At 49.6% G+C, this 27,622-nt stretch overlaps 4 protein-coding genes and 1 long non-coding RNA gene across 9 annotated transcripts in view; 4 read left to right on the forward strand and 1 right to left on the reverse strand.

Annotated features, from left to right (window-relative positions):
• Positions 1–28: 28 nt before the first annotated feature.
• Positions 29–14,343, reverse strand: LOC116903810. 2 transcript variants are annotated; one of them, XR_004388298.1, is made up of 4 exons: positions 14,236–14,343; positions 3,033–3,134; positions 1,553–2,457; positions 29–426 (listed from the first exon to the last, which is right to left on the reverse strand). It is a non-coding gene; the product is annotated as an uncharacterized LOC116903810 (long non-coding RNA). The 2 variants fall into 2 exon arrangements; XR_004388297.1 differs by lacking the exon at positions 29–426 and having other exon boundaries at positions 624–2,457.
• Positions 2,052–10,357, forward strand: Hoxa6 (homeobox A6). Of its 3 annotated transcripts, none has more exons than XM_032906503.1 (3): positions 2,052–2,463; positions 7,077–7,338; positions 8,876–10,357. In XM_032906503.1, the coding sequence occupies exons 1-3, from the start codon at positions 2,071–2,073 to the stop codon at positions 9,133–9,135; spliced, it is 915 nt and encodes a 304-aa protein (XP_032762394.1). In that variant the 5' UTR covers positions 2,052–2,070; the 3' UTR covers positions 9,136–10,357. The 3 variants fall into 3 exon arrangements, with proteins under 3 accessions (XP_032762394.1, XP_032762395.1, XP_032762397.1); XM_032906504.1 differs by having other exon boundaries at positions 7,224–7,338; XM_032906506.1 differs by lacking the exon at positions 2,052–2,463 and having other exon boundaries at positions 5,773–7,338.
• Hoxa3 (homeobox A3) overlaps positions 2,376–27,622 on the forward strand; it is a 44,050-nt gene continuing 18,803 nt past the window's right edge. For both annotated transcript variants that reach the window (XM_032906499.1, XM_032906498.1), the window contains exons 1-2: positions 2,376–2,463; positions 14,589–14,700. The gene's annotated coding sequence lies outside the window, so the exon portion shown is untranslated. The remainder of the gene's footprint in view (positions 2,464–14,588; positions 14,701–27,622) is intronic.
• On the forward strand, positions 9,357–13,747 carry Hoxa5 (homeobox A5). The gene is made up of 2 exons (XM_032906502.1): positions 9,357–11,740; positions 12,697–13,747. The coding sequence occupies exons 1-2, from the start codon at positions 10,846–10,848 to the stop codon at positions 12,945–12,947; spliced, it is 1,146 nt and encodes a 381-aa protein (XP_032762393.1). The 5' UTR covers positions 9,357–10,845; the 3' UTR covers positions 12,948–13,747.
• Hoxa4 (homeobox A4) lies at positions 23,844–25,920 on the forward strand. Its single transcript, XM_032906507.1, has 2 exons — positions 23,844–24,425; positions 24,917–25,920. Exons 1-2 carry the CDS (start codon positions 23,915–23,917, stop codon positions 25,261–25,263), a joined length of 858 nt encoding a protein of 285 aa, XP_032762398.1. The 5' UTR covers positions 23,844–23,914; the 3' UTR covers positions 25,264–25,920.

Consider the following 27,622-nt stretch of genomic DNA (forward strand, 5'->3'; position numbering starts at 1 on the left):
CCCACTCTAGCTCCCAGGGAAATTAGATCACCTTGGGGACCCTCTCTGCCTCTGAGGAACCCAGTAGATAACCCCAATCCTGGGCCAGTGTTGTGCGCAGGCACAGCTAAAATACTACCTAGCACAGGCTTCTTTGAGAGGCCCTCCCAAACTACCTATGGGCCCAGCCCCAGTGGGCCACCACTCCCCAGAAACCCCTCCACGTCCCAACACTGGCAGACACCCAGCACCTGCTCCCCCGTACCTGCCAACACTGATCAGTACTACCTACTAGCCCTAAACTACCTATTTTGCGCTGGCAAGCTTGCCTGCTTCTCCGTGCCCATCTCTCCCAGGCCAGGCCTTGATGCTTCTAGCTGACAGTCTTTGGGGTCACTGAAGCTTCACTGACAAGGCAATGAGGTTCAGGGACCAGGGCACTGGCTTCTATTTCAATTGAAAAGTAATATATTTATTCCAAAGCATACCAAGTGCTGCAACCTAGAATCCCTCTTTCTCTGGCGTTGGCACCTCAAGTTCAGGGCCATTACCCCTACTCCAGGAGGGGAGCATTCCTGAACTGGCTGCAGTCCTCTGAAATAGCTTCGTGGTTTTTTGTTTTGTTTTTTTTTTCTTTGGGGGGGGGGACTAAGTTGATGTTCCCAGCCTTGCTGTCCTCTTCTCCCTTGCTTCTGTGTCCTACTGTTCCGCCATGTCAAATATGTATACTCTGACTTTTCCTACGAGGACAAATACTGTATATTTGAACCAGAATTTTTTGTTGTTGTTGTTGTCATTTCTATAATCTTGAAGCTCATTTGTAAAGGAATGTCTTGACTTGGGAAGGATGTTTTAATGGGGTGACTTTGTAGCATGGTGTGTTGTATTGAACTAATTCTGTAGTGGGTGGGGGAGGTCCAGCACCCACCCTGGGCCCATCATCTCCCCTGTCTCCCCATGTCCCCCCTACACCTAGACTGAGGTCTAGGGAAGGCATGCTTCCCTGCCCAGTTACCTGTGTTTTATGTTACAATAAAGATGCTTGGTGACAAAGAAACATGGACTGCTTTATCCACGGGGTCTGGGGCAAGGGGAAGTGGCCATAACTGAAGCACAGGCCCTGGCCATAGGCCAAAGAAATGGGAAGCAAATGCAGAGAGACTGTCCTGGAGCCAACATTCTAGATATCCGTGGACAAATGTATCACGTCTCTTTTTACGTGTTTTACATGTACATAAGCACGTTTCTATTTCTCTGTGCGGTTGCTTACAGTTTTTATAATTGTATGCATTTCCATCATGTGTGTGCGAACATCTACCATGTCTATAATGGTAGGTTTCTGTGTTTTTCTGTGACTATAGCTGTATACGTGCCTTCCTCTTTGTAGATGGTTTTTGTCTGGCCGTTGTATGTGCACCAATGTCTATCTGATCTGGATCCGTTGAAAACAGACTATTTGTTAATGCGGTATGTTCCATCTACAGCCTCTCAAACTTCCATAAATTCCATGAACGAATTCCAATTCGACTTTCCTCTAAAGGTGTAGGCTGAGCTCTAAAAGGGTACTACCTACCCTCCAAATGATTCCGGATTCCGCATGCGCCTTGAGTACAGCCCTAGGGTAGGAAGGAAATGGGATTCAGGGTCCCTGCCGCAGTACCCCCACTTAGCCTTCAGTAGATGTGAGGATGCCCCAGGGTCCAACACTGCGGCTGGGAGATTCTTGGACCGCCATGGGCCTCAGACCTGGCAGCGCAACCTAGTCAAGTCCTGTTGCGGAGGAAGGACTGTGGCTGGGGAAGGGGCTAGCGGCGAGGGACCAGGGGTGGGAGGCGGTGGAAGTAGCTTAGAGTATCCTGGGCTTGGCTCGCGAAGGTCTCCATTCTTATCCCCTGGCTGGGTTGGGCCAGCTTCTTTGGATTCTTTTAATAAAATCGGACCTAAAAGGGTCTGTAAAACCTGCAGCCCCAAATCGGGACAGCCTCGGTGGTAAGATGGCGCCTGTGTAAGAGCTGCCTCCTCTTAGTGATGGGGAAAGGGTCATAAATCCGTTGTTGTTTATGAAAATTTACAACTTTGCAATACAACTTTATGAGTTGTTCGGCCCTTCCATTGGCCGCTGTCGGTCATGTGGATAGGAACCGTGAACATGAACTTTTTTATAATTTCCCTTGCGAGAATAGAGCCGCATTCTTTTGCTCCGCTCCATCCTGCTTGCTTCGGAGCTCTGCCTTCCCAGCCTGCCTGGGCTGTGCTTTGTCCGGCGATGGCGAGCGAGGGGAAGCCGCAGCCAGGCCCAGGCCGGCCGCTGTCGCTGGAGGTGGGGCGCGTCCAGTTCCTGGAGCAGCCGCCGCCGCTTTGCAACTTGCAACCTGGCTAATTTCCTGCGTCCTCTGGCACCAGGAAGGAGGACAATTCGTCTCTTGGGCTGCCGAAGCGACAGCTGTCAGAGGGGCAGGAGCTTCTGGGAGCTGCGGTCTGAAGGTGAGACATGTGGGAAGGAGACAGGGCAAAGGTGGGTGAGGTACCACAGTGGCGAGAGAGGGCACAAGGAGCGACTTTGAAAAGGGGCATTTTCCACCCTCTTCCATACTGTCCCTTCACACTCAGCCCCAATACACACCACAGCCCAAACATTCACCCATTCTCACCCACCACCTACAATCACTCCTTTCCCTCCTCCCTAAAGGCAGATCAGCCTTCCCTCTGTGGCACAGCGCCCTGGCACCGGGCAGCACCACTTGGGTCTTCATCCCCCCCCCTTTTCCCAGTGACCCTCGGGAAGCCCCAAAGGAAGTGATTTGGTATTCTACTGTTCCCTATCAGCCTCTGGAATTTGGGATTATTTCATTTGTGACCCAATTGATTCAACTGATTTTCCCAGTAACCGGAGATAGTTCCCGACCTGGGAATGTGGACAGAGAGGCGAGCAAAGCGAGTAGCGCGGGCGTTTTGTTAGCTTCCGTACACTGTCCGTACACTGTTCTTTCCTGTGGAGCTAGGCCGAGAAAGAAAAGAACGGGAAAGGAAGCAAACACAGAAACAAAACTTACTAATTCAGAGTTCTCCGATGGTTGCCTGTTTCGTTTGCCCGGTTTTCCGACCAGAGTGATGTCTCGAGCCCTGGGAAAGGGGCTAGGTGCATGTGTGGAAATCTGTGTTGGAGGAGAGAATCGAGTTAATTGGGTGCTACTGGGGGAGGGGGATGTTTCGGTGCAGGGGAGTGTTGTGTCGATGCAGGTGGAAGGACCACATCTAAGGTTTCTGAAGAAAGGTTGCAAAATGGTGTCTGGGCAATAGCAGGGTCGCAGTCCCAAGCCACCGACGTACAGTGGCAGACTGGTGTCCACGGTTCCCCACCTCCCTGGCTACCAGGGAAAGGACTACAGCTAGCAGTGAGACGGCACTGAGAGCTGCTGGCCTAGCGATGGGTTTGCATTGCGCGGTGGCACCAGCCATGGTGGGTGGGTCTAAAAGCGGGTCTGGCCAGGTTAGATTTGTCCCCGGGAGGCAGAGCAATGCGACCATCAGTCTCGAGGTTCCTGGCTATGGGTCTTTTTTGTTTATTTGGTTTTTGGATGTTGTTGTTGCTGTTTTCCTATCTCAAGATAATATCTCGGCCTAACCCAGACAATTAATTAAGAAGGACATGTAGATGTTTGGAATGTTTGCCGGACAGCTCTGTGGATGCGCCCCGGGCAGGGGCAGATAAAGCATTTGCCTCCTAGGGCCGCTGGCTGCCTGACTGCGGCTGCCGCAGGCGGATTATTTATTGCGACCGAGCCGTGAGCTCGCTGCTGCCACGCTGTGGCCGTCGCCGGGACCGGCGCCAGCAGCGGCCCGCCTCTTTGAGTCTGGCGCGACTGCTATACGGGCCCCTCAGATTCCCCAGAAGCAGGGGAAGGGGGGGACAAAAGGGGACCTGAGGGGCAGTCTCCAAGGGTCTATTTGGCTGTGAAATCTCCTTGCTTCGGCTACCCATGACAGAAACCTCAGCCGCTGGAATAGACTCGGGTCCTTCCCTCTCCCCCAGCCCAGCACCATGGAGACTGGTTGTACAGGCCGCCTGGCTGGTCATGGCTGCTTCTGTCCAAACTGCGCGTCCCAAAGGCGTCCTGAGGGCTCACGCCAGTTGGGAAATGCTTTGGCTTTGGGATTCTGACATCGGAGAGACCAGTTGTAGTTCTGAGGCCTGCTGGCCTGGCTGACCCTGAGGATTGGCTGTAGCATGGAAGGCGGCTCCAGGCCGGTAACTGACAGAGGCCCACACCTGTGTGCTTTGGGTTCTGGCCTAGAGATTTGGCTGGATGGAGATGGACCTTCTGGGTCCTCACACACCTGCAGGCCAGGCTCCAGGCTGGCAGAAGTGGAGGGGCTCAATGGGTAACCCTCAAAGGGAAAAACTGTGTGACCCTACTGCCATCCTACCCTCTTTGAAGAGAAGATAAAAGGTAAGTTTTCTGTGTGACTGTGACCTAGCAGGGTCCTGGGATGGTCGTGCTCACCATCTCAGGATGAGTCTCTATTGAAGCTGTGGAGTTCCTTTTCAACACTTCTCCATCACGACTCTCTTGCTCCACATACAGCCATGTATATGTTTATAGACATTTGTATATAAACACATACATGAAAGAATAAATAGGTTGACTGCCAACTTAAATACACACTAGCCTGGGCTTACACGTTAAGATTTCAATTTAATAGTTTTCCACCTTACTGTTTACAGAAGCTAGAAACACATTTTCTGGCTTCTAGCTGAGAAAACAAATTCTTTTATTGGCTGAGACAATTAAATCTAAAATTCAGATCAAACCATAGCGATAACGGTGGTAAGCTGCCGCCAGCCTCAGCTCTGTGAGACAGAGACACTTGAAAGGGAACTGACAAATGTAAACAATTAACACCTGGGAAATGGCTACTTTCATTTCGAATACTATTGCTTGAAATAATTGTTACCTGATCATTTGTTGTTTAAGAACCAATAACTCAAACTTATTTTCTTCAAGCAGCCTTTTAAGAAAAAAAAATCCCCCCCTTTTTTTCTCCTGTGTCTTCATTTCCCATATATTGTATCTTCTCTGTGAGGAATGTTAAATTTTATCCTCTCCTGAACAGCTCGTTTATATACAAAGGGAAAACTTTCTTGGGCTGGAGGGATCAAGACATTAAGCACAAGGCCTCTGGCGCAGCCTTCCTTCGGCATGCCTTAACAGGCTCTCTGGAGGCCGATCTTAGGCAAGTCCTTTTTTCAAATTTTCCCTTTTGAGGGGAGGAAGATCAGGGGGAAAATCGAAAAGCAAGAAAGAGATTAAGGAAGTCTGCAACAGATTCCTACGGGACCATTGCCAATTGTCACCTCCCCGCAAGCTGGATCCCTGTCAGTCTGCAAGGGTCAGGATTTTACAGATCTTACAAACAACCTCCTGGGCCCCAGCTAGATCTGTAAATAGTCTCTTGGACACCCACAGAATTGAAGATTTTAAAGCTAATTCAGGGGCAAACAGTCATGAAAATGCCTTCGAACCAATATCACGTTTTACAAATCGAGACTGATCCACGTAGAGGCAAGCCCAAGACAGGTTTCCCACGCCCTATCTGAGTATCCCCAGGCCTGGCCGGTGGTCTAGGCAATTCAGGATCTTGGAGCAAGTGACAGGATGACAGGACTATTCTGGTTTTAGAGATACTGTAACAGCAGGAACAGTTTAAGGTGTATGGTAGGGGACAAAGTGTGTACGCCTGCGCTTGCTTGTGACAGTGCCCATCTCCGTGCTACCTCGAAACCAGTCCCATTAGAGATCCTGTGAGGCTCTGGGTTCCAGGAGCTGCACTCCGTGCCCTGCTCAACCAAGGGCCCGGGGTCTCTCCTGCTTCTGGAATGAGACCGGGGAGATATTGTATCTAGACTTTTATCCGTAGCTGCTCTAAGCAGTTCCAGTAACTTAGAGGAGTGCTGGGATGCTCGAAGCTGGGTGAGGGGAGTAAGCCCCATGGATGGCTTCCTGTTTCAGTCTCACAAACACTCTTCTGTAGATTATTTCTTGTGGAAAACCATGGGTTTTAACCTTTCCTTTCTGTAAGTTCAAAGACATGATGCAATACACAGCCGGTGTAGGTATTTGCTGTTAAGCATGGGCCATTGCAAGAGAGTCAAACATGGAGCGCGGTGCTGAGAAGGGGCCGCGGGAAGGCCCTGCCTTTGGCCTGGGCCTTGTCAGTGAGGGGTGATCTCTCAGTTTTAGGGCAGTAAGGCCAAACCTGTAATAAGAATGGGTGGTAATAAGGCGTTCAAGGAACCCTAAAACACAGAGCTCAAAAGCAGAGAGTGAAGGCCTGGCTCTTCAGAGACCCTTCTCCGTTTCAAGAACCCACACCCGTGATTAAGGGAGCACAAGGGGAGGGGTAACCCAGGACCTGACTGGGGCAGGAGGCTCTCAAGAGCAAAGCCATCCCTGTCACCGCCCCACTGGCTCAGGCTTGCCAGGTTTTCTGTTTGGGGAGGAAAACCAGCAAAACCCAAGAAGGCAAATAAAGGAAAGAGCAGGCCTGCTTGTTGACCTGGGCACTAGTGCCTCTGATCTACACGTCTCTGCCCGGCCCGTGCCCGCCGCTGGCGTTCGGGGGTGTGTGGGGGAGAGCGGGGCCGGCAGGCTGTGTGTGCCCATTAATCTGCCGGGCGGGCGGCGGGCGGGCGGGCTGGGGGCTGTTTGTAACTTTGCTGCCTCGGTCGCCGCGGTCCCCGGGGAGCGGGCTCCGGCGCTCTTTCCCATTGGCCGCCGCTGCGTCAGCTGGTGCGATTTGCTGCTGTCGCTTTTGGCGTTCGGCCATCCAGAAACAAACCAGTTCGATGACTACTAATAGTTATAGCCAGATGTACTAATACACAACAAATCACAGTCCTGCAGAGGGGCGCGCAAATGAGTTCCTATTTTGTGAATCCCACTTTCCCTGGGAGCCTGCCCAGCGGCCAGGACTCCTTCTTGGGCCAGCTGCCCCTCTACCCGGCCGGCTATGACGCGCTGAGGCCCTTCCCGGCCTCTTATGGGGCGTCGAGTCTTCCGGACAAGACATACACCTCACCTTGTTTCTACCAACAGTCCAACTCGGTCCTGGCCTGCAACCGGGCATCCTACGAGTACGGGGCCTCATGTTTCTATTCTGATAAGGACCTCAGTGGCGCCTCACCCTCGGGCAATAGCAAGCAGAGGGGCCCCGGGGACTACCTGCACTTTTCTCCCGAGCAGCAGTACAAACCTGACAGCAGCAGCGTGCAGGGCAAAGCCCTCCATGAGGAAGGCACCGACCGGAAGTACACAAGTCCTGTTTACCCCTGGATGCAGCGGATGAATTCCTGTGCGGGTAAGGCATTTCCCTGCTTCCCCACCCCAGAGAGTGTAGGGAGATTGAAAAATTGGCAGGGAGACAAGAAGAAAGGAAGGAAGGAAGGAAGGAAGGAAGGAAGGAAGGAAGGAAGGAAGGAAGGAAGGAAGGAAGGAAGGGGAAGATAGAAGGAAAGAATGAGCAAATTTTCCTTCTTTGCTGTTTTTTAAATTTTAGAGAGAGCAAAAGAAACAGAAAGAAAAAAGGAAGGAAGGAAGGAAGAAGGAAAGAAGGAAGGAAGGAAGAAGGAAAGTCAAACCCATACAGTCCCATGGGACAATGAGGCCCAGCCAGAGGAAAGACAGGGCCATGAGCTCCCTGTAAGGTGACATTTTAGGGGAGGGTGAGGACTCACTGCCTGGCTATGAGCCCTGTAACAGGGGCAACAGAAGAGAGAGAGGAAAACTGGTTGAGATGAGAAAACCTGCTCAGCTGCACCCTGATGACACCCCCCCTCAGGTTTCCAAGCAGAGAGGCCTCCAGAAGGTGGCATAGACAAACTCCTTCACTTTCCTACCCCCCTCCTCTCTCTTCTGTCCTTTGGAAGTCCACAACCCCAGACAGGCAGAGGCCTTCATTTCCACATTTGATCTCTTTCAGTGTCTCCACCAAAGCTTGGGGGGGGCACCACCTCAGAATATCCTCTCTCTCTCTCTCTCTCTCTCTCTCTCTCTCTCTCTCTCTCTCTCTCTTTCTCTCTCTCTTTTACTTTCCACTTAACTTCCAACTCTCAGCCAACTTCTGCCCTCCTCCTGAGACCCTGCCTGGGCCTCATACCTGGCTTGGGGAGTAAATTCTCTCAGCCTTGGGTACCTCTGGCACCCAGATAGCTCGACACATTCAGTAACTGCCAGTCTGCCACCACCTCACCTCCAGCACCCTCTCTTTGCCCCATGCTTTCAAAGACCACAGAGAGCATCCTCTTAACCTTCGGAGCAGGGACAGAGCCTAACTGGAACCTTAGACCTTACAATGTCGTTGCTTTGAAACTTAACTCTCCCCAGTGGAGTGTTTGCAGAGAGATCACACAACTGCTAACAATATGCAAAGGCTTGAGAAGGCTGGCCATAGTTAGCTTTCCCAAAATCCACTGAGATCTGACTTGAGGAGCCTCTTAGCTTCTTTCACAGACACCAATGTGAGCCTTCAATTCCCATACTGCTCCTAGGATCCCCACTTCACCCACAGACAAATAATTGCTTCCCTCCCTTGAAACAGTGACTTTGGTCCCTCAAATTAAATATGTTCTTCACGTCTAATGGTTTTAATACAAACCACATTTGTCAAAATCAATAACTTCCCACCCAAATCGTTTTGAGGTGAATGAAACATCTCGCTTGGTATGAAATAATCCTTGCCATCCAGCTGGCTTCCCCCCCCCCACCCCCCTTCTCGGTTGTGAGGCTAGAAGCTGGGGTGGAAGTAGTGTAGTTTCCAGTTTAGAGACTGCTGGCTGGGAGTCACACGGGGTGGGTTGTTTTTGCCTCGCTTATCCGCACCTCATTTCTGCCTGCAGGTGCCGTGTATGGGAGTCACGGGCGCAGAGGCCGCCAGACCTACACGCGCTACCAGACCCTGGAGCTGGAGAAGGAATTCCACTTCAACCGCTACCTGACTCGGCGGCGCCGCATCGAGATCGCCAACGCGCTCTGCCTCACCGAGCGCCAGATCAAGATCTGGTTCCAGAATCGGCGCATGAAGTGGAAAAAGGAAAATAAACTCATCAATTCCACGCAGGCCAGCGGGGAAGACTCTGAGGCCAAGGCGGGCGAGTAGACTCCAGGCAGGGACCAGGCCATCGTTGTAACCTCTATTGGCTTTGCCCCCTGGTGCCTTTGCCTGCTCCCCAAGTTTTCTTCCAGTCTGCTTTTTCTGCAGCTTAGGGAAAAGCGTCCAAAGCTCTGCGAGCGTCTACGCATGCATTTACTTATTACAGAAAACAAACAAACAAAATACCACACACCCAATGTCAGCTGTGGGACAGACGCACTGTAAATACACACACACACACACACACACACACACAGGTTTTCTCCCCAAGGCTGCCCGAGCCAGCTTGGGAATCCCGGGGTGCACCCAGAATTGGTCCTGCTGCTGTGTTAGCGTCTCTGCGCTCTGTGAGCTACAGACGCGGGGTTGTTGGGGGAAGAAGGAGCCCCAGGCAGTGCCCCGTTTGGTGCCTGGGTTTTTCCGCCTTGGTCCCTCGCCATCAAATCCTAAAGGGCATCGCCAAATCGACTCTGGCTACTGAAAAGAAAGGGTCTACAAGCTGGGCCCCAGCCCTGTCCCGGCCTCTCAGGATGCCCCTAAACAAGAAGCCTGAGGAACAAAGGGGAACTCGCCCCTTCCCCGACAGAACCAAATCTCTCTACCGGCGCATACCCGTCAGTGGGAGAGTAGCAGCCTCAACGGAGGCAAGCCAACCTGGGCGCGAGAGGAACATTACAACCTCGGAGCGACTAGGCTCCTGCAGGCTCCCAGCTCCCGATTTCACTCCCAGCCTCATGAGCTGAACGCCGCCACCTAACCGCTTTCAGGACCCAAAGAGGGGGCCCAGGACCATGAGAGCCGCAAGAGTCCTGGCTTCCAAACGTGCCAGGGACTCCTGAGATGCCAGGCCTCTAGTAGAGAAAGTCTCTTCTCCTCTCAGCTACATTTGTGATTTACTTTCGTCTATCGGAGCCCAGGAAAATAACTACGGTGATACTAGGCACTGCCACGAAATGATTCCATTAGTTTCCGCAATTTATTCCCAGTGGTCTAAGCGAGATCCCAATAGCTCTACCCACGGATCCCAGCTTCCAAGCAGCCTCGGAGGCCGTTGGGTATCAGGGCCCACTCTCTGGGTTCACCAAGAACCCTGCTACCTGGGGCCGGGCTAGTCAGAAGAAACGGACCAGGGACGAAGATCTTCCAGGCTGGATAAATAAACAAATGAGATAGCAAACTAATGACACGAAAAACATATTTTCACGGAAGAAAAAAATGATTCTGGTTATACGAGTGTATGGAATTTGACCTCGCCTCGGAGAAACACTACACAAAAGCTGTCTTTAATAGACGCCTGTGGTTTAAGAGCGGCAGGGACACTGTCCTTCATGCGCTCACAAACACAGAGCCATAATTGTGGCTGCTGCTGTGGGCAGGATTTATTTCTTCAATTGGCTAAATCGTCTTCCCTTCCTCGAAGGTGATATCTGTGTTTTCAAAATTCACAGCTGCCAGCCGGGCGGGCAAACCGACCCCAACCTCTACACAAAAATAAGAGGGGATACAAAGCCGGGGAAATAAAGTTGTTGTAAATAATTCTAAGTCATCACCTCCCCCTAATCCTCTGTATCCTCGCCGGGTGTGCGATCGGCAGCTGACGGCCTCACAATTGGTACATCCTAATGGAACTGCGAGGGAAATGCAATAATTTTGCCATAATGGGCTGTAACCTCAATTCGACCCCGGCCCTTGCTGCCCGAGGTCGGAAGCGGAGCGATGCGCCCAGTCTCCAGCGGGTGGCGCTCGAGTCCGACTGAACGGCGGTGGCGGGTGGCGGGCACGCGCCCAGGGAGCGCGCGCCACCCCTCTCGCCTCCACCCAACTCCCCCATTAGTGCACGAGTTTACCTCTAGAGGTCATCAGGCAGGATTTACGACTGGACAACAAAAGCACGTGATTCGAAGTCGTACCCCATATTTGGGTGCCTACGTAGGAGGGAACCGAGTACATGTCCCAGTCATTTCCATAATTCATCATAAATTGTGCAAGGGTGCTATAGACGCACAAACGACCGCGAGCCACAAATCAAGCACACATATCAAAAAACAAATGAGCTCTTATTTTGTAAACTCATTTTGCGGTCGCTATCCAAATGGCCCGGACTACCAGTTGCATAATTATGGAGATCATAGTTCCGTGAGCGAACAATTCAGGGACTCGGCGAGCATGCACTCCGGCAGGTACGGCTACGGCTACAATGGCATGGATCTCAGCGTCGGCCGTTCGGGTTCCGGCCACTTTGGCTCCGGCGAGCGCGCCCGCAGCTACGCGGCTGGGGCCAGTGCGGCGCCCGCCGAGCCCAGGTACAGCCAGCCGGCCACGTCCACGCACTCGCCACCGCCCGACCCGCTGCCCTGCTCAGCGGTGGCCCCCTCGCCCGGCAGCGACAGCCACCACGGCGGGAAAAACTCCCTGGGCAACTCCAGCGGCGCCTCGGCCAACGCCGGCAGCACCCACATCAGCAGCAGAGAGGGGGTTGGCACGGCGTCCGCAGCGGAGGAGGACGCCCCTGCCAGCAGCGAGCAGGCGGGCGCCCAGAGCGAGCCGAGCCCGGCGCCGCCCGCTCAACCCCAGATCTACCCCTGGATGCGCAAGCTGCACATTAGTCACGGTAAAGCCAGCCGTTTTCTGATCCACGCGTCCTTGGGGGCGCGGGTCTTGGTCACCCTCTGTTCTCTGCAGCCTCTCTCCGGGTCTCTCTCCTTGTCTCGCCTCTCTCCAGCCCGCAGAGCCTCTCCCTGCGGCTCTTCTTTCCCTGCCTTCCTCTTTCCTTCCTTCCCATTACTGCAGCAGCAGCCTGCGTTCACAGATACCGGGGAGAGGGGAGGGAGGAAAATGGGGTGGTCGAGCAAGTTTAGATGTTGAAAGAGGAAAAAATTCCATCTGGAATCCCAGTGCCTCGGAACGCGCTTCTGGGTCAGGCCAGCGGAGTAGGGCACGCAGAGGTAGGGATGGCAGTAGGGGCCGTGAATCGGGCTTGTCAGGACAGATAATTTATGGGAAGGGCTACGCTGGGGAAACAGCGTTACTAATTAGAGCCCCCTAAAAGGGGCTTGGGGGGAATAAGCCAGGCGAAGGCAGGCGGGATTCTGAAGTTTGGGGGCAAGAAGGGTAGCGAAGGAAAGGGAAGAAAAAGAAATCGGGCGCCCCAAGTGTACGCTGGAACAGGAGGCGGTTAGCTCAGCTGGGACTTTAACTGAGGGTGACCTAGAGGCCACTTGGGAACTGAGAGGAAAGCAGTGCTTCGGTGCGTTTCTGAGCGGTGGGCAGACTGGGAGGGCAGTGCCCCCGCTTAGGACAACTCGTCCAGGGCCAAAGAGCAGACCAGGGGGCGAGGGAAAGCCAAGCTGTCTTTAAACACAGAGTTCCTGCCTCAGGTGGGCCGGTTGTTCCCAGAGTCCAAACCACGTAGGTTTTCTCGCCAGAAAGGAAGGGGAAGGAAATTCGGGAAGGGTCGGTGAGGAGGGAGAACTTGTTGAGCCTTCTCCCCAGCTCAGGACCCTGGCTGACTTTTTGGAACCAGGTGCTGAGGAGTTGCTGGCTAAACCGCTGACTTTTCTGTTGCAGACAACATAGGTGGCCCAGAAGGCAAAAGGGCCCGGACGGCCTACACGCGCTACCAGACCCTGGAGCTGGAGAAAGAATTCCACTTCAACCGCTACCTGACCCGCCGAAGAAGGATTGAAATAGCACATGCCCTTTGCCTCTCCGAGAGACAAATTAAAATCTGGTTCCAAAACAGGAGGATGAAGTGGAAAAAGGATAATAAGCTGAAAAGTATGAGTATGGCCGCGGCAGGGGGGGCCTTCCGCCCCTGAGGTTCTGAGCGGCCAAAGTACTGGGCAGTAGTAGCGCGGAGCAACTCTCCGTAGTGTCAGTACTAAGGTGACTTTCTGAAACTCCCCTTGTGTTCCTTCTGTGAAGAAGCCCTGTTCTCGTTGCCCTAATTCATCTTTTAATCATGAGCCTGTTTATTGCCATTATAGCGCCTGTATAAGTAGATCAGCTTCTGTTCATCTCTTTGTCCTGAATGGCTTTGTCTTGAAAAAAAAATAGATGTTTTAACTTATTTATATGAAGCAAGCTGTGTTACTTGAAGTAACTAAAACAAAAAAAGAAAAGAGAAAAAAAAACCCCCTACACACACACAAAAAAAGACCCCCTTCGACCTCGTTTAGTGCCAATGTTGTGTGTTGCACTTAAGTTCTTTAATGTGCATGTGCGTGGAAGTGTTCCTGTCTCAATAGCTCCAAGCTGTTAAAGATATTTTTATTCAAACTACCTATATTCCTTGTGTAATTAATGCTGTTGTAGAGGTGACTTGATAAGACACAACTTAACTTGTTCAACGTGTAGTGGCTAGTGGCTCTGTGACAAAAACTGTGACTCCAAGCGGTGTGTCCCTGCGTGCCTTTGTAGGACCCTTTGCACGAACTCTGGAAGTGGCTCTTATAAGCGCAGCTTCAGTGATGTATGTTTTTGTGAAAAAGTTACAAATATTGTCCAAGTCTGGCTGTTTAAGCAAACTGTGATCAGCTTTTTTTTTTTTTTTTTTTTTTTTTAAGGAAAAAAAACACTGACTGGAAACAAAAAAAAATAAACTTTCTATTGTAAGTTCTCTTGGTCTGATTTATGCCAAATAGCAAGCCGCTCTTTCTGTTTCTCTGTGTGTCCAGTAGTGCTGTAAGCTGCTGAGTCTAGGTTACCTGGGCAGCCTGCCTATTCATTGTGGCTTCCCACCAACATCTTGACTCACAGCCTTCCTAACTCTGAACCATCAGAAAACTCAGGTCACAAGGTGGGAAAAGCTGTAGGAGGTTCCAAAGCCTGAGTTCACCTTGTCCATCTTTGAGGAAACCAAGTTAACTTTGTACCAAGAAGGAGAGGGAGGGAAAGAGAGAGAATCCAGGGCTTTGTTAGCCACACTCCTCCGGCCCACATAGAGCCTTCATTCCTGTGGCTAGTCTAGGCCTTGCTCAAGAGGCTTCTCTGCCAGACCCCAAACCCTCTGCCCACTAACCAACCCCAGCACTCGTCCCCTCGCTCTTCCTGAACCAGTTGGCTTCTTTTGCTACAATTAATTTGCTACAAATGGAAAGTACTTACCCCATCCTAGCTCCACTGGGAAACTCCTCAGAGCAGCTAAAGCCCAACTAGAGATTTGCACATTTACTGGCTGCTTACACGGATGCCGTCTTTCCTTTTAAAAGTTATAAAACAGTAAACTTTATAAGCCCCAGTTCCGGCTATATGACATTTGGGTTCCAAATGAATAGGGTTTTGTCTATGAATTAGATCGTAAAATCATCCATAGCCCAGACAGATCGGCTCACTGGCTATAAAACGTCACGTGGGGCCATTAAAGTAAGTTTTATGGTTTTGGGGGGTTGACATCCAACATTATATACCACATAACATATAATCTCACTAACGCTGGACTCCATTTGACTCTTTTGCAGGCTACGTGTGCTGCCTGGTCATTCAAAGTGTCAATTTTAGGTCCAGAAGTGTCCAAACCACAAGTTCTCAGAACTCTCTGAAAAAAAAAAAAATGGCTCCCTCCATGTTAAGGTAAGCTCGCCTCCTCTTGAGTTTATTTGCACTCTGAAAAGTTTCTTGTCCTCTCTTTCTCTCTGGCTCAGTAACTGGGAAGCTGTCTGTGAATTCAAAATGGGAGAACAAACTTTTCCTTCTGTCTGCCTAAATTAGCAAAGCCAGAGCCAGCTTTGTGGAAGCAGCATGGTGAAGAACGCCTGTGGCCGAGCCGCATCTCCAGGCCTAACTTTAATTGCTGCACAATCGTGGATGTTAATGACTTCCGCTGCTCCCGCCGGCGTGCAAAAAGATGATTTTGTGTGTGTGAAAATGGGTCCGTCTGTGAAAACTTGGCAGCCCCCCGCCCCTCTTTCTAGGGTTGGTCAGGCCCAGGCTATTTGGGGATTGCGGAGCTCTGGGAGTTGAAGGGGCTGGGGCCACTGGAGGAAAAGGGTGAACTGAACTGGAGAGTTTGAAAGAAAGGCCCGGGAAGGGCCGAGGCCAACACTGGCGGGATTCCTTATGGGGCTGTGGCAATATGTCTTCGCCGGGCCAGGGTCTTTTGGCAGGACTGAATTGAGGCGGCGGCCTTTGGGCCTGAGTTTCAGACCGACTGGAGAGAGTGGAAGTTGGCTGGGGCCTTGGCTGTGTGGCAGAGAGCAGTCTGCACCCACAGGATGTTGGGGACAGTGGGTCCCCACCTAGGAAGTACTCTGCTTCCCCGCACCGGGCCAGGCCCAACCCTGTTTGCCTGTTAGTTCTTTTCATTTGACTGGTAGTGTTCTCACCAGCCTGTGAGTCTGAAGCAATAAACTTTATGGCCGGATTTAACTTTAGTCTTTGAATCCTCAGGCTAATTGAAAGGGGTTAAAGCGCTTTCTTTTCTTCCGCCTTGCCTATCTTCTGCCTCCCTTCTTTCCTTTCCCTTCTCGTCTTTGTAGGAATAAGACATCTATGCACAGGACCCTCGAAAGGCAACTTAGAGGTTTCCCTAGATAACACTAAAGATAGAGAAATGAAGCCCTCTCCAACATGCAGACCAATTCTCTCTTTTAAAACTGTGCCTAAAGTTTTAAGGGAAATTGAGGTGTCTTCAAATGCCCAACTTAAAAGTCCCCAGAGCCATTAGGCTGTTTTTCTTGACACATCATAAAGGGTAGTTTAGGAAGAAATTGCTCCTTTGTCAGTAGGAGATTTCCTCTTCTCTTTTGTTGTTTGTTCTTTCTGTTTGATCCCAGGAAATTTACATAATCTATGTTTTCCAAAACAGTCTCCAAAATTGCACCAATGAGTGAAGTTAGGTAAAATATAAATTTCCTGGGTCCCATTCCCGTCTGGGCCCCAGCCTTCCTTGTCCTTTGATGGCAAGCCAAGCTCGAGTGGGAACTTTCTGGCCTGTCCTGGTGTCTCCTCAGGGTACGTACCCACCAGAGACCTAATAAACTACCCCCAGTCCTGTCTGAGGCTAAGCCAAAACTTCGAACTGTGTTTAGAAATGAAGCATAAAATAAAATAAGAAAAGAAAAGGCTCTTCTTTTTCTCTGGAACTAGGTCGTTTTCTTTACCTACTAGTTAGTAAAGGTGTTTACCAAGTGCTTAAGGAGAAATGGTTTGAAGTGTTGATTTGAAATACCAACAAATATTATCATGCAGAAGTTTCCTTCATTCAACATAAATTTACAGGAGCCCCAAATTTTGAAATTCAAAGAAAACCAAACCTAGAACTTAAAAAAAAAAATCAAAACTCTCTCACAAATCCTACTCTTCCTGACTAGGGGCAAACTGAAGGATCCATGAAGTTATTTTGTGTGAACATTGGGACTTCAGTACCCAGGAAGATGTGTCCACCTCCATAGAAGGAACTAGAATAAAAATTTACATGAAAATAGGTTCTTATCTGCTGTGGCTGAGAATGTGGATTCTTTGTCTATCTGCTCCGAGTGTAGGTTCCTAGACAATGTTGGGTTGTGGTTCTGTTTTGGTTATATGTCTGGTGGTTTTGCTTGTATAGTTTCTCAGTGGTTGAAATAAGTAGCAAAAGAAAGCAAGCAAACAAACCAAAAAAAAAAAAAAAAAAAAAAAAGGTCATAGAAATGCTGGTAGGTTCATGGGTACACCTAGGGAAAAAAGTACCTACAGCATCCTTTGGCCACACCCTGGGATGTGGAGATGGGTAAAGGCTGAGGTTATCATAGCCAACCAAATACATTCCTAGGGCTCTTTCTCACAAATTTAAAAAAAAGGGGAGGGGGCTATGAGTTTTGCCAGCTTGCTTACCTCTGTCTGTTTTAATCTTCACAAGGATTAAGTAGAATTTAAGAGGGCAGCTCAACCCACGTGGAGTTAAGTGACTTTTAAGAAATAGAGCATCCAGTCGGATCTGTGTGACTGTTACTGGAGGGAATTTTTTCTTTCTTACTGTTTTCATGGGAAGCAGACTTAAGAAGGTAGTTGGGTGTCTGCTCATTTTGTAAATGAGTTATATCTTCTTGTGGATTCTTCTGAGTCTTTTTTTCTTAAAAGAGGAACTTAGAGGGAAAAAAAAAAAGCCCTGGCCCACTGAGAGCTTTATGAAGACATCCAGCTTCAGCTGGTGGCAGAAATCTGTGTGCTCTCTTGTAAAAGGAGAAGGTGGCGGAAGTGTGCAGGGCCTTGTTTGTTTCTACAAGCCAAAAAGAATATATTTCCTCAACTATGAGTATCAGAGGAAGCTTCTGGTCACACTTAGGGGTTTGTTAGGGTTTCCCTGGTCTAATTTCACAACATTATGCCAAGATTCCTTTTTCTCCTGTGATTTCCCACTTTGCCCTGCTTCATTTCATTTGGCTCTGAAGAAAGAGAGAGAGAGAGAGAGAGAGAGAGAGAGACAGTTGTGCTGCTGGGATGTGGATACGCTTACATCTGGACAGCCACAGTACAGAAGACTGGATGATCTCGGCTTGCAAGATGTCTTTAGCATCCCCCTTCCTGACTGAGGTCTACCCATGGTTTGAGAAGGCAGAGTATCTCAGGCTACAGCCCTTGGCTTCTAAAGGGGAAATCTTTTTTAGCCAATGACACAAATATAAACAGGATGCCAAGGCAAGAGTGCCTGCCCGGTTCAGCCTAGGCTAAGCCAAAGAAGGGAGGAAAGCCATAGTCCAGGACTGGAAGGGAAGCCCAGATTTGTTTTCTTCGGTGTTTTCTGAAAAGAATTTTGTCTTTATCAGATCCCTTTCTCACAAACTGGACCTTTCAATAATAATATTTGTTATGAGGGTTACCGGGTAATTATTGAGATTTTGTAAAGCAGCCTTTGCTGGAGGTGAAGTCTGTCATCACCTAACAAATGGCGTCCATGCAGTTCACTGCCGGGTTAAGTAAATGCAGAGAAGATAAATCTGCACACCCTAGGAATCGCCAGCAGAGCACGCTTTAGTACAAGTTCACAGTCAAGCGGCCTGCCTGGGCCAAGTCTCCCAACAATTAAGGCTGCGGCTTTATTTTAAATAAAACAAAATCCACCCCATCCAGATTTCCCTCCTCCCCCTCTTTTCTTACACTTTTGCTTTCAAAAGACTCTCCGGTTCTCCCCTAAATTGTCCTTGTTAGTGGTATTGCCAGTGATTTCGAATTAATCTGGCTCCTAAATTTTGACTTAAAAAAGAAGCAGGAGGCCGGTTTGACAGGAAACACGCTCACAAATACACAAAAATATACACTCCATCCTCTAATTCCAACAGGAGGTGATGGGAGGAGGACTGCCTGAGACCCAGAGCGCCCCTTCCCCCTAAAGAAGAGGCCCAGGGCTGTGTATCTTTGTGGTTAGTGTGTTACAACTGCAGGTCAAAAAGTTGAGGGTCAAAAGTTTACATTGTGCAGCACTCTTAGTCATCTGCCCAGACAGAGTTTGATGTCAATGTTAGAGCCGCGATCCTGACTATCACCACAAAAGATAAAATGGCTCGGACTGACGCGTGTATCATGGTGTGGACTCCAGGTGAACCCTGGTGGTTGAATGACCTCAATTACAGAGGAAAGGATAGAAATTCCTCTTTTCAGGAGTAATACATGCTGTATTTCATATTGAATTATCTCTTCCATTCTGAGGGAATAGCAGCAGGTAAATAGGCATAGATTATGAAAACACCAAAACCTTAAATGCTGGAGAACCAAGAGTGGTTTGTGGGTTTGTCACAAAACAGATATGCTTAGAACTCATCAGAGAACCATTAAAATCCAAACAGCAAGTTTCTAATGTTCCATTATGCCCCCTTTGTATGAAAAAGGGAGAGGAGAATGATTCTGATTGGCCAGGGTGTTTTGGTTTTTATGTGGCAACCCATATGCTAGTCTCTAAAGTGTGGGAGAAAAGGGCAGATATCTTGCAAAGTGTTTTCTTGGCAATTTTCAAGCATAGACTATGATCTTCTCCCCAACTGCAACTCACTAAAATGCCAAGATTGTCAGAACAGGGAAGTGGAAGCCCTACGGATAGGAATAGGGTTCCTAAAACCCCCACCACCAGTAAGCAAATGCTCTCGCTCTTTCACTCGCTGGCTCGGGAGTGCCCTCATGTTCACGTTGCTGAAGTTTTCCTGTTGTAGTTATTATTAAACCACCGTGGGATATTAAGAGGGCTGCTACAATCTGCCAAGGAGCAATGGCACAAGCTCGGGCAGGAAGCTGCTTTCCTACACGCCGTGCCATATTGTAAACCCCCAGCCCCGCTTCTGTTCTCCAGAAAATAATAAATAATATGTGTGGACCGGGATGGGGGCAAAGAGCAAACTGAGGATGGGAAGGGGAGCTGAGGAGGAGCTGGGAGGGTGGGAGAGAGGAGGAACACTGTGTGCAAGAAGCACACAGGGAATCTTGCCTCATTTGTCTGTTGCACATGAAGTGTTAGCCGATATTTTATTTTTCATACATCCAGATTAGCTTTAAGTGTCTAGGTTGTGCTCTATTGTCTAGGGACCGAATTCTTGTCCTTTCCTGTATACTGACCTTCAAATGATCGAGGCAGGAAAATGATCGTGACAAAGATAAAGAATTTTTCTTCTTCTTAATTTTGGGAACAACCTAAGGGTTCAGAATGTCAACCGTGCAGGGACTTAAGACAACCCTACACATGCAGGCTGGTTAGATTTAATGGTGCCAAGTGTATATGCAGGGGTAAAAGTAAATATTTTCCAAATGCTGCCTTTATGGAAGCAAGCAACCAGAGTATGTCTGCTGCACAATGTGGACTTTTTTTTCCTACTCTGGTCGGGAGCTTGGAGCCAATGGGTTTTGCCAGATGAAATGGAAGCAACCGGGGTCACTGCTGTTACAGCAGCGAGCACATCTGGTCTCCTGAAATGGAAAGAGTGGAACCCAGCCCCCCACTTGCTCACCCAGAAATGATGTCTCTCCCATGGAATTTTTTGTCGTGTTTTTGGTTAAAGCCATGTGACATACTCAAGAAACATTTTAGCATCAATACCCAAATAAACACCCTTTGAGTTAGTCTAGTGTCCAAAGATACCTGTGGGACTCACTGCTTTGAGAGTGCTTGCCTCTTTGGAGGACTCTGGTCATTAGGATATAGAGAATCCTGGGTAAAAGTCGTGTGCAATCCTGAAGTGAATATTAATCCTTATCTCTGGTCTGTATCGTTATTTTAAACCATCACCAGGAAATTACACCCAAAACAAGTTAATTGGTAAAAATGGCCGGTCAAGTGTTGTTTTTCCCTAACCTAGTGTAAGTGGGAGGAAGCCCTTAAATGCCACTACCAGGCGGTTTAAAATCCTGCCATTCCCCAATTTACTCTAGGGAAGTGTTTGAGATAGAGGACAGCCTGGATTGGAGGCCCTCACGCTAAAGAACAAAGGACAAATACAGTCAATACATCCCATAATGCTTACATTTCCTTTGCCTTTTCCCCTTGTTTTTTTCCTGGGAAGGACTGACCTGGGCAAAGCACCCAGCTCTCTAAAAGACACTGTATAGACCTTTTAGACGCAAAGTCCAAGGCCGAGGTGAACTTCAGGTCAGCGCGTCTAACAAATATGAAAATGTCGGCTGTTGAAGGCGTGCCTGCGACTTAACAAAGACTGTCAATGTGTAAGATTAATAAGAAACAAAATGCACACGGTGTCACTGTTCGGTCACTTTGAAACTTGGGACAGGGTTGCATTCAAGTGGGAAGGCTGTTCCAAATATATTCAAAATGATTCAAATCAGATTCAAACCAGGCTGCAAGACCGTCCTTCTCGCCCTCCCTCTCCCTCAGACTCCCTCCGACTCCATCTGGGATGCAAGGACATGAAGAAAAGTTATTTCGCTTAATGGGATTTTAAGATAGCGATTTGGGAAATATATGTTATCCCTGCACATGGAAAGGAACAATGGTGCTTACCAGTTTCCCAGGGAAAAGATAGTGCTTCAGCCCCGCTTGGGACTGGAGCCAGTTGGTGTGCGAAGATTAGCGAGTTCCCTGCCTGCTCCCTTTCAGGGTGTCCCATCTTCCCCCAGGCAAGATGCTGCTGTGGTAAACTTGGGTTTGTTTCTCTAATTGAGTTAGTGTCTCTCTACCTCTCGTTTGGTGTCTTGGCTCTTATGGAAAGGCAAGAGTTGCTTCTCAGTTTCACTGTTGTTTTGTTTTGTTTTTCAGATGGTTATTTGGTTCAGTGGGGTTTTGCTAGGGCTTGCAAAGGGAGGCTGTGTTAGGTTCAAGAAAGGCACTGAGATTGTTTATTACGGCCATAAATCTTGCAGTAAAATGTCAAAATGTCGGTGTGTGAGATAACACTTGGTGGTCCTGGCTCCGTTTGTGTTTATGATAGACGCTCAAAGACAAGTTACAGGCCTTGAGGGATTCTGTGCAAGCCCATCTTCCTTAAGTAATAGAACCTCAGGACACAGACAGAGTTAAGTCATCTAGCTTAACCGTATACAAAACAGTGCCAGTGTCTCCTTAATACTTCACCGTAGAAATTCTGTAGACCATTCTGAGGCTAAACAACATGGGTTTTTGTGTTTTAGAATCTGTAAATAATACTAAACAGACGTGACTAGGGCTCCCGTGCTCAAGGTTGATGACACCAGGATCAGACAAGGTTTCCTCATGCTTCTCATCCAACTTGAAACATAGGCAGATATGCAATACGTATATTTTTGTATATATGGTATATATGTGTGCTAGTTATGTTAGAAATGTCTGATTTATGTACCTATTTGAGAGAGAGAGAGAGAGAGAGAGAGAGAGAGAGAGAGAGAGAGAGAGAGAGAGAGAGACCAGTTTAGAGTAGCCACACCCCACAGGCTAGATCTCTCTTCTCTAGAGAGGATTATCTAAAGATTAGAATCTTTGTTGACTTCCATCTACAGCTCAGATTTCATTAAAAAAATTTCGAGGTGCTTCCTGTCAGTGCATAGCTCTCTTTACCAGCACATGCACCCAATGTGGAAAACCTCTTTGCACTACTTCATGATGATTTCAATAAGAAACTAATGTGATCCTTTTTTTAACCTCTTTCCCTAAATTACTTTAAAGATTAGTCTCAGTAATAGTCTTTATGTGTCTGAGCATTAAATGACTATCTATCAAATGGTTATATCCCAGTATTTAGTAGCCCAAGAGAGTAACAGATAGGAATGAGATAGAACGGACATTCTTTTGGAAGTGTCTCTGGGCTTGCGTTATAACTTCCCTTGTCTGCGTTTGAGACTCGGTTGTGAGAAGGTAGTTGTTCTATTCTGCTCTCTGAAAAATCAACTAGGTGCACCAACTGAAATTGCTTTGCATGCCAACGTGAGAGTCATTTTTAGAATGCTGATGTGCTAGTTTGCACGGCTTTACTGTCATGAGAAGGATCTAGGCGTGTCTGCTATTGAGAAGAAAGGAAAGAGGACAAATACAGTATGAATGCGGCATCAGTATTTACTTCAAAGATCAACATTAGGTGGAATTAATAAGTAATTTATTTGTTAATAATGGCATAATTAGTTTACCCATCAAATTTCAATTACCAAATGGCAGGCAACAGTCCCTTCTCCCTCCTTTCCGGAGCTACTGATAGCGTTAAAATGCTAATTTTCAGCAATTCAGAAATTACAGGCTGCCCTGTAAATATAGCCCTTGCTCTAGATCCTGCCTGAGGAAACACCATCCGAAAGGAGAAGAGTTAGAAAAGACCGATTGACAATCAGACCAGGAAGGGTCTTATTCGATCTCAAACTTGGTTTTGTTTGCTGGATGTTCTGAAATGCGAAGTTACTGGATTCAAAGCCGGGTTTTGTGCAGGCGTCGTCTGTCTACTCCCACTCTAGGGTGGAGGTCTCAAGTAGCTCCCAGTAAAGGGGGCCAGTTTAGCTCTCGTCAGCACCTCCATCAACTGCAATATAGGAAGGTTCCAAATCTTTAAATGAAAAATGATGTACAAATTCTGCGTCTGAAAAAAAAAAAGAAAAAAAAATAAGTATCCCCGAGGTTTTAGTGGGCCGCCCTCGCTTGCTGTACTTCCTTGACCAGATTGTCCAGCGGCCCATCTACCCATCCTCCCTGTGCAGCTCCAGCCTGGCTTCGCAAAGCAGGGAACTCCCCAGCAGCCGGGTGGATGTGCAGGGCATGGGCAAAGAATCAAAGGGCGAGAAAACTGGGTCTGTAGGCCTCCTCCTCCGTTTTATTCCAGAGCTAGGATAAAAAGCCTGGGTCTGCCTCTTAGACCCAATGCCCCTCTCTCTCCTGGAGGGCCTCGAACCCTCGGAGGACCACCCGAAGCCTGTTGGACTGAAGGTCAGTGCTGAGCCGTGGCGACCAGCTGCCCAGAGGCCTAGGACAGACATGGGCAGGGACAGGACTCGAAAGGACCTACAGGCTAACCAGGCCCCAACTTCTCAGCCGGAATCCAAGTTGGGGGGCCGAGGAACACAAGCCCCTGCTCGCTCCTCCCGCCCGGGTGGCTAGCAGCATCCATCACGCAACCCCCGCGCGTTTCCTGATCCGGGTCCGCGCGCGCGAGTTTCCCATTGGCCCTATCGCAGCACGTGGGGCGCGGGGGCGGGACGCGCAGGGCCACGGGGAGCGCGCGGGGGCGGGGGAGGAGCGGCGCGAACTTCGGCCGCGACAGCGGGAGGGGGAGGGCAGGCGTTTGACAGCGGGGGAGGGGCGGGCGCAGGGGGCCGGGGAGGGGGATGGGAAGCGCGGCGAGAGGGGGAGGGGCCTCGGCGAGCGCAGAAAAACGACACCGCGAGAAAAATTAGTATTTTTGCACTTCACAAATTAATGACCATGAGCTCGTTTTTGATAAACTCCAACTACATCGAGCCCAAGTTCCCTCCCTTCGAGGAGTTCGCACCGCACGGTGGCCCGGGCGGTGGGGACGGCGGCGTGGGCGGGGGTCCCGGCTACCCGCGGCCTCAGAGCTCCCCGCACCTGCCGGCCCCGAACCCGCACGCGGCCCGACAGACCCCCGCCTACTACGCGCCAAGGGCGCGCGAGCCCAGCTACCCCGGGGGCCTGTACCCCGCGCCCGCCGCCGCCTGTCCCTACGCCTGTCGCGGGGCCAGCCCCGTGCGACCAGAGCAATCCCCGGCCCCCGGCGCGCATCCCAGCCCGGCCCCGCAGCCCCCTGCGCCCCCTCGGCGCTGCGCTCCCGGCCCCACCACCCCGGCTGTCGCGACGGGGGGCAGCGCCCCCGCGTGCCCGCTGCTGCTGGCGGACCAGGGCCCCGCGGGCCCGAAGGGCAAGGAGCCGGTGGTGTACCCCTGGATGAAGAAGATCCACGTGAGCGCCGGTATGTGGCGCCGCCCGGAGGGCAGCGGGCGAGGGGGCGCGGGGCAGGGCGCGGGAGGGGACCCCCATCTGGCCGATGCTTTGGCTGTGGGTGTGTGCGCGCCGCCCGCAGCCTGGTCCTAACGTGAGAACCCTTTTGTACCCAGGGTCCCTTTATCCTGAGATTTACGAGACGCCAAACTGTTAGGGCAGTAATTATAGCCCCCATAAATTTAATTGCCCTGGCAGAGGCTCCCGGCCATGTGTCTTTGAAGCCTTTCTTCAGCCCCAATGCCCAGCACCATTCTTTATGGCTCTCGGGTGTTTCCCGTTGTCAATAGCCTGTGAAACATTTTCTTTGCCGTTTTTATGTATCTTGTGTGAACTTGGTGTCAGGTTATTATATAATGATGATGTCCAATTGCTCTTCCCCACCCTATCTCCTCTCTCCTCCTCTCCTTCTCTTCTACTCCTTCCTCTTTGGCCTTCTCTTTCGGGGGTTCTGGCGTTCAGTCAACCCCAGTTATAACGGAGGTGAGCCCAAGCGCTCTCGAACCGCCTATACCCGGCAGCAAGTCTTGGAGCTGGAGAAGGAATTCCACTTTAACCGATACCTGACCCGGCGCCGCCGCATCGAGATCGCTCACACGCTCTGCTTGTCCGAGCGCCAGGTCAAGATCTGGTTCCAGAACCGGAGAATGAAGTGGAAGAAAGACCACAAACTTCCCAACACCAAGATGCGATCTTCCAACCCTGCCTCGGCCCCTGCCGGCCCGCCTGGGAAAGCACAAACTCACAGCCCACACCCCCATCCCCACCCTCTCCCTGGTGCTTCCACACCCATTCCCTCGTCCATATAATCTAGAGACCTAGATCAGTTTCTGTCACTTAGGTGCCCAACTCATCTCCTGCTCCAGTCCTCGTCTGCTCCTTCCTAAGTAAACCTGAGACACCAAAACAAAATCCAACTTGCTGGAAATCATAACCAAAAAGAAGATATTATTCCTGGTTGGTGTCTGTGTGTGACCCCCCACAAGAGGACGTCTGTCCTGGTTACTGCTTAGTGGAACAACCTGCTGACCTGGACAACTTTGCCAGGGTTGGACACCTGTAAGGAAGCATTGGTCATCGACTACCTTTGAGTCCACCAGACAGCACGTGCTGCCTGGGGACATGTATGTTTGTTGCAAGCAGAAGAAGCAGGCAGTTCCCCAGCTTCCTTACCTTTCTCTTCTGCATTAAGGCAGCTCACATGAGCTTTACTGAGTAGACATTGTGGACCTCACCAGATTATTTAATTCTCAAAGTGTGTAGACCTTGATGGTAGGTGTGGCATGCAGTTTCCTCTCCTTGCATTTATTTAAGATACTGTTATAGAGATATTGTTGTCTTATCCTGGGGCACAGTCTTGGGGAGAGGGAAATGCATTTAGACCCACTTGCAACTGTACAGAGCGATATGGTTGTATAAAGAGGAATGTGCTAAGAATAAACTTCAATTTATAAGACATTTAAAAACCTAAGAGATAAATTTGTGTGCGTCCTAAGTTTAAAACGAAACAAAACCCCCCAAGCCTCCTCTTGGTTGAGATATTTGACCTAGTGTGCAGAAGCCTTGTAGACAGGGTGAGCTGGGGTCACATTCTGAGTACATTCTCAATGTGTGTGTGTGTGTGTGTGTGTGTGTGTGTGTTTAGCTTAATCTGAATTCTTGCCAAGCTTGACCCACTGTGGAAGTGATCCAAAAAGCAGGAAGGCTCTTGAGCCCTGAGAGGGTTCCTCTTCTTCCCAAACTTGGCCAGGCTTTCAGGCTTCAAGTCTCTGTAAGGCATAGAAACGTGGCTGTCCCTGCAGTGAAAGGTGAGACCTCGCAGAGCAGAGGCCTGGAGCTTCTGCAGCTGTTCTGTAGCTGAACTCTGAGCACACTTGGAAACACGAGTTCCCTTGGCATTTGCTGCACCTTCACACTTAATCTGCCTGTTTCCCTGGAGATAAAAAATAGTTTATGCAAAGGGTTGAGATTGCCTTTCGGTTTTTTGGCTGGTCTTAAGGTCTTTGCGCTGAGCACAGCTTGGGAATTTTTGTTTGCTTCTCCAAGAAGAGCTGTTAGAGTAAAGTGAACTTTCCCACCACACTTTCCAAAGTACCCTGGGAGGAAATAAGAAGCGTAATGACACCCCAAAATGCACCCCGAGCAAGGTGGATCTGGAAGAGCTCACTGTTGGAAGGAAGCCAGACTAATTTGGGACACTTTCCTCAAATGCTCTGTGGTATTTCTTCTCTGCACTCCCAGAGATCCAGATCTTGGAAAACATGAAAACTCACCTCTCAATCTCTGTAACCCTGGTATTTGAAATTTGGTGCTCAGGCATTTTACACTCTCTCTCTCTCTCTCTCTCTCTCTCTCTCTCTCTCTCTCTCTCTCTCTCTCTCTCTCTCTCTCTCACTCTCTCTCACACACACACACACACTCACTCACACTCACACATTGCACAGAATATTAGAAGTACCAACCTGGCCTTGAAGCAGTTTGGGGGATTTTATAGTAAATGAGAGGGGGCGGGCGGTTTATTTACCTCTGCAGCGTCAGGGGGGATTTTGGACCATTTCCACAAATGGGGCCAGCCCGTGCTGCCCTAAGTACAAGCCAGGGAAATCTTTTCTCTACCTAAAGATAATCCAGTTTTTAGAAAGATGCAATAGGCTCTAGTCTCTGAGAAGCCAAGAAAATTCATGGGGAAAGGAGTGCCACACACCTTTCCAAGTTAGGAAGAGCCTGGCATAAAGTGTATTTTATGAGGTGTGAACAGTCACTAAGCATTTCTGGAGGCAATGTAGCTGCTGCTTCAACTTATTAGCACCCCCCCCACACACACACACTACATGCACTTGTAAAGCAAAATTAAATCACACTGAAAATAGCAATTTCCCCAGCAATCATCAATCACCTCATACGATAAATACTTCTTTGTAATTCAACAGCAATTCTGGAAGGGATTCTCTGGGAAACGTCTTTGGAGGAGGGAGGACTCTTGTAAATAACGCTTTCTCTCAGGCAAATAGGCAGCATTTTGGACACACACACACACACACACACTCACACACACATACACACTGAAAATTGAGTATCAAGCCACGAAAACCTCAAATTTTTTTTAGTGGGGAAGGACGAATCTGAAAGATTCACTGGCTTTCTGGAGATCATGGTACGTGAGACATC

Source organism: Rattus rattus, chromosome 6, assembly GCF_011064425.1.
Source record: "Rattus rattus isolate New Zealand chromosome 6, Rrattus_CSIRO_v1, whole genome shotgun sequence".
Taxonomy (NCBI): Eukaryota; Metazoa; Chordata; class Mammalia; order Rodentia; family Muridae; genus Rattus; species Rattus rattus.

Excerpts from the sequence above, each read along its gene's own strand:
- Hoxa4 (XM_032906507.1), top strand. The coding sequence starts at position 23,915 with ATGACCATGAGCTCGTTTTTGATAAACTCCAACTACATCGAGCCCAAG. Across the intron at positions 24,426-24,916 it reads GAAGATCCACGTGAGCGCCG|TCAACCCCAGTTATAACGGA; the intron begins GTATGTGGCGCC and ends TCTGGCGTTCAG.
- Hoxa5 (XM_032906502.1), top strand. The coding sequence starts at position 10,846 with ATGCGCCCAGTCTCCAGCGGGTGGCGCTCGAGTCCGACTGAACGGCGG. Across the intron at positions 11,741-12,696 it reads CAAGCTGCACATTAGTCACG|ACAACATAGGTGGCCCAGAA; the intron begins GTAAAGCCAGCC and ends TTTCTGTTGCAG.
- Hoxa6 (XM_032906503.1), top strand. The coding sequence starts at position 2,071 with ATGAGTTGTTCGGCCCTTCCATTGGCCGCTGTCGGTCATGTGGATAGG. Across the intron at positions 2,464-7,076 it reads CTGGGAGCTGCGGTCTGAAG|TCCAACTCGGTCCTGGCCTG; the intron begins GTGAGACATGTG and ends TTCTACCAACAG. Across the intron at positions 7,339-8,875 it reads GCGGATGAATTCCTGTGCGG|GTGCCGTGTATGGGAGTCAC; the intron begins GTAAGGCATTTC and ends TTCTGCCTGCAG.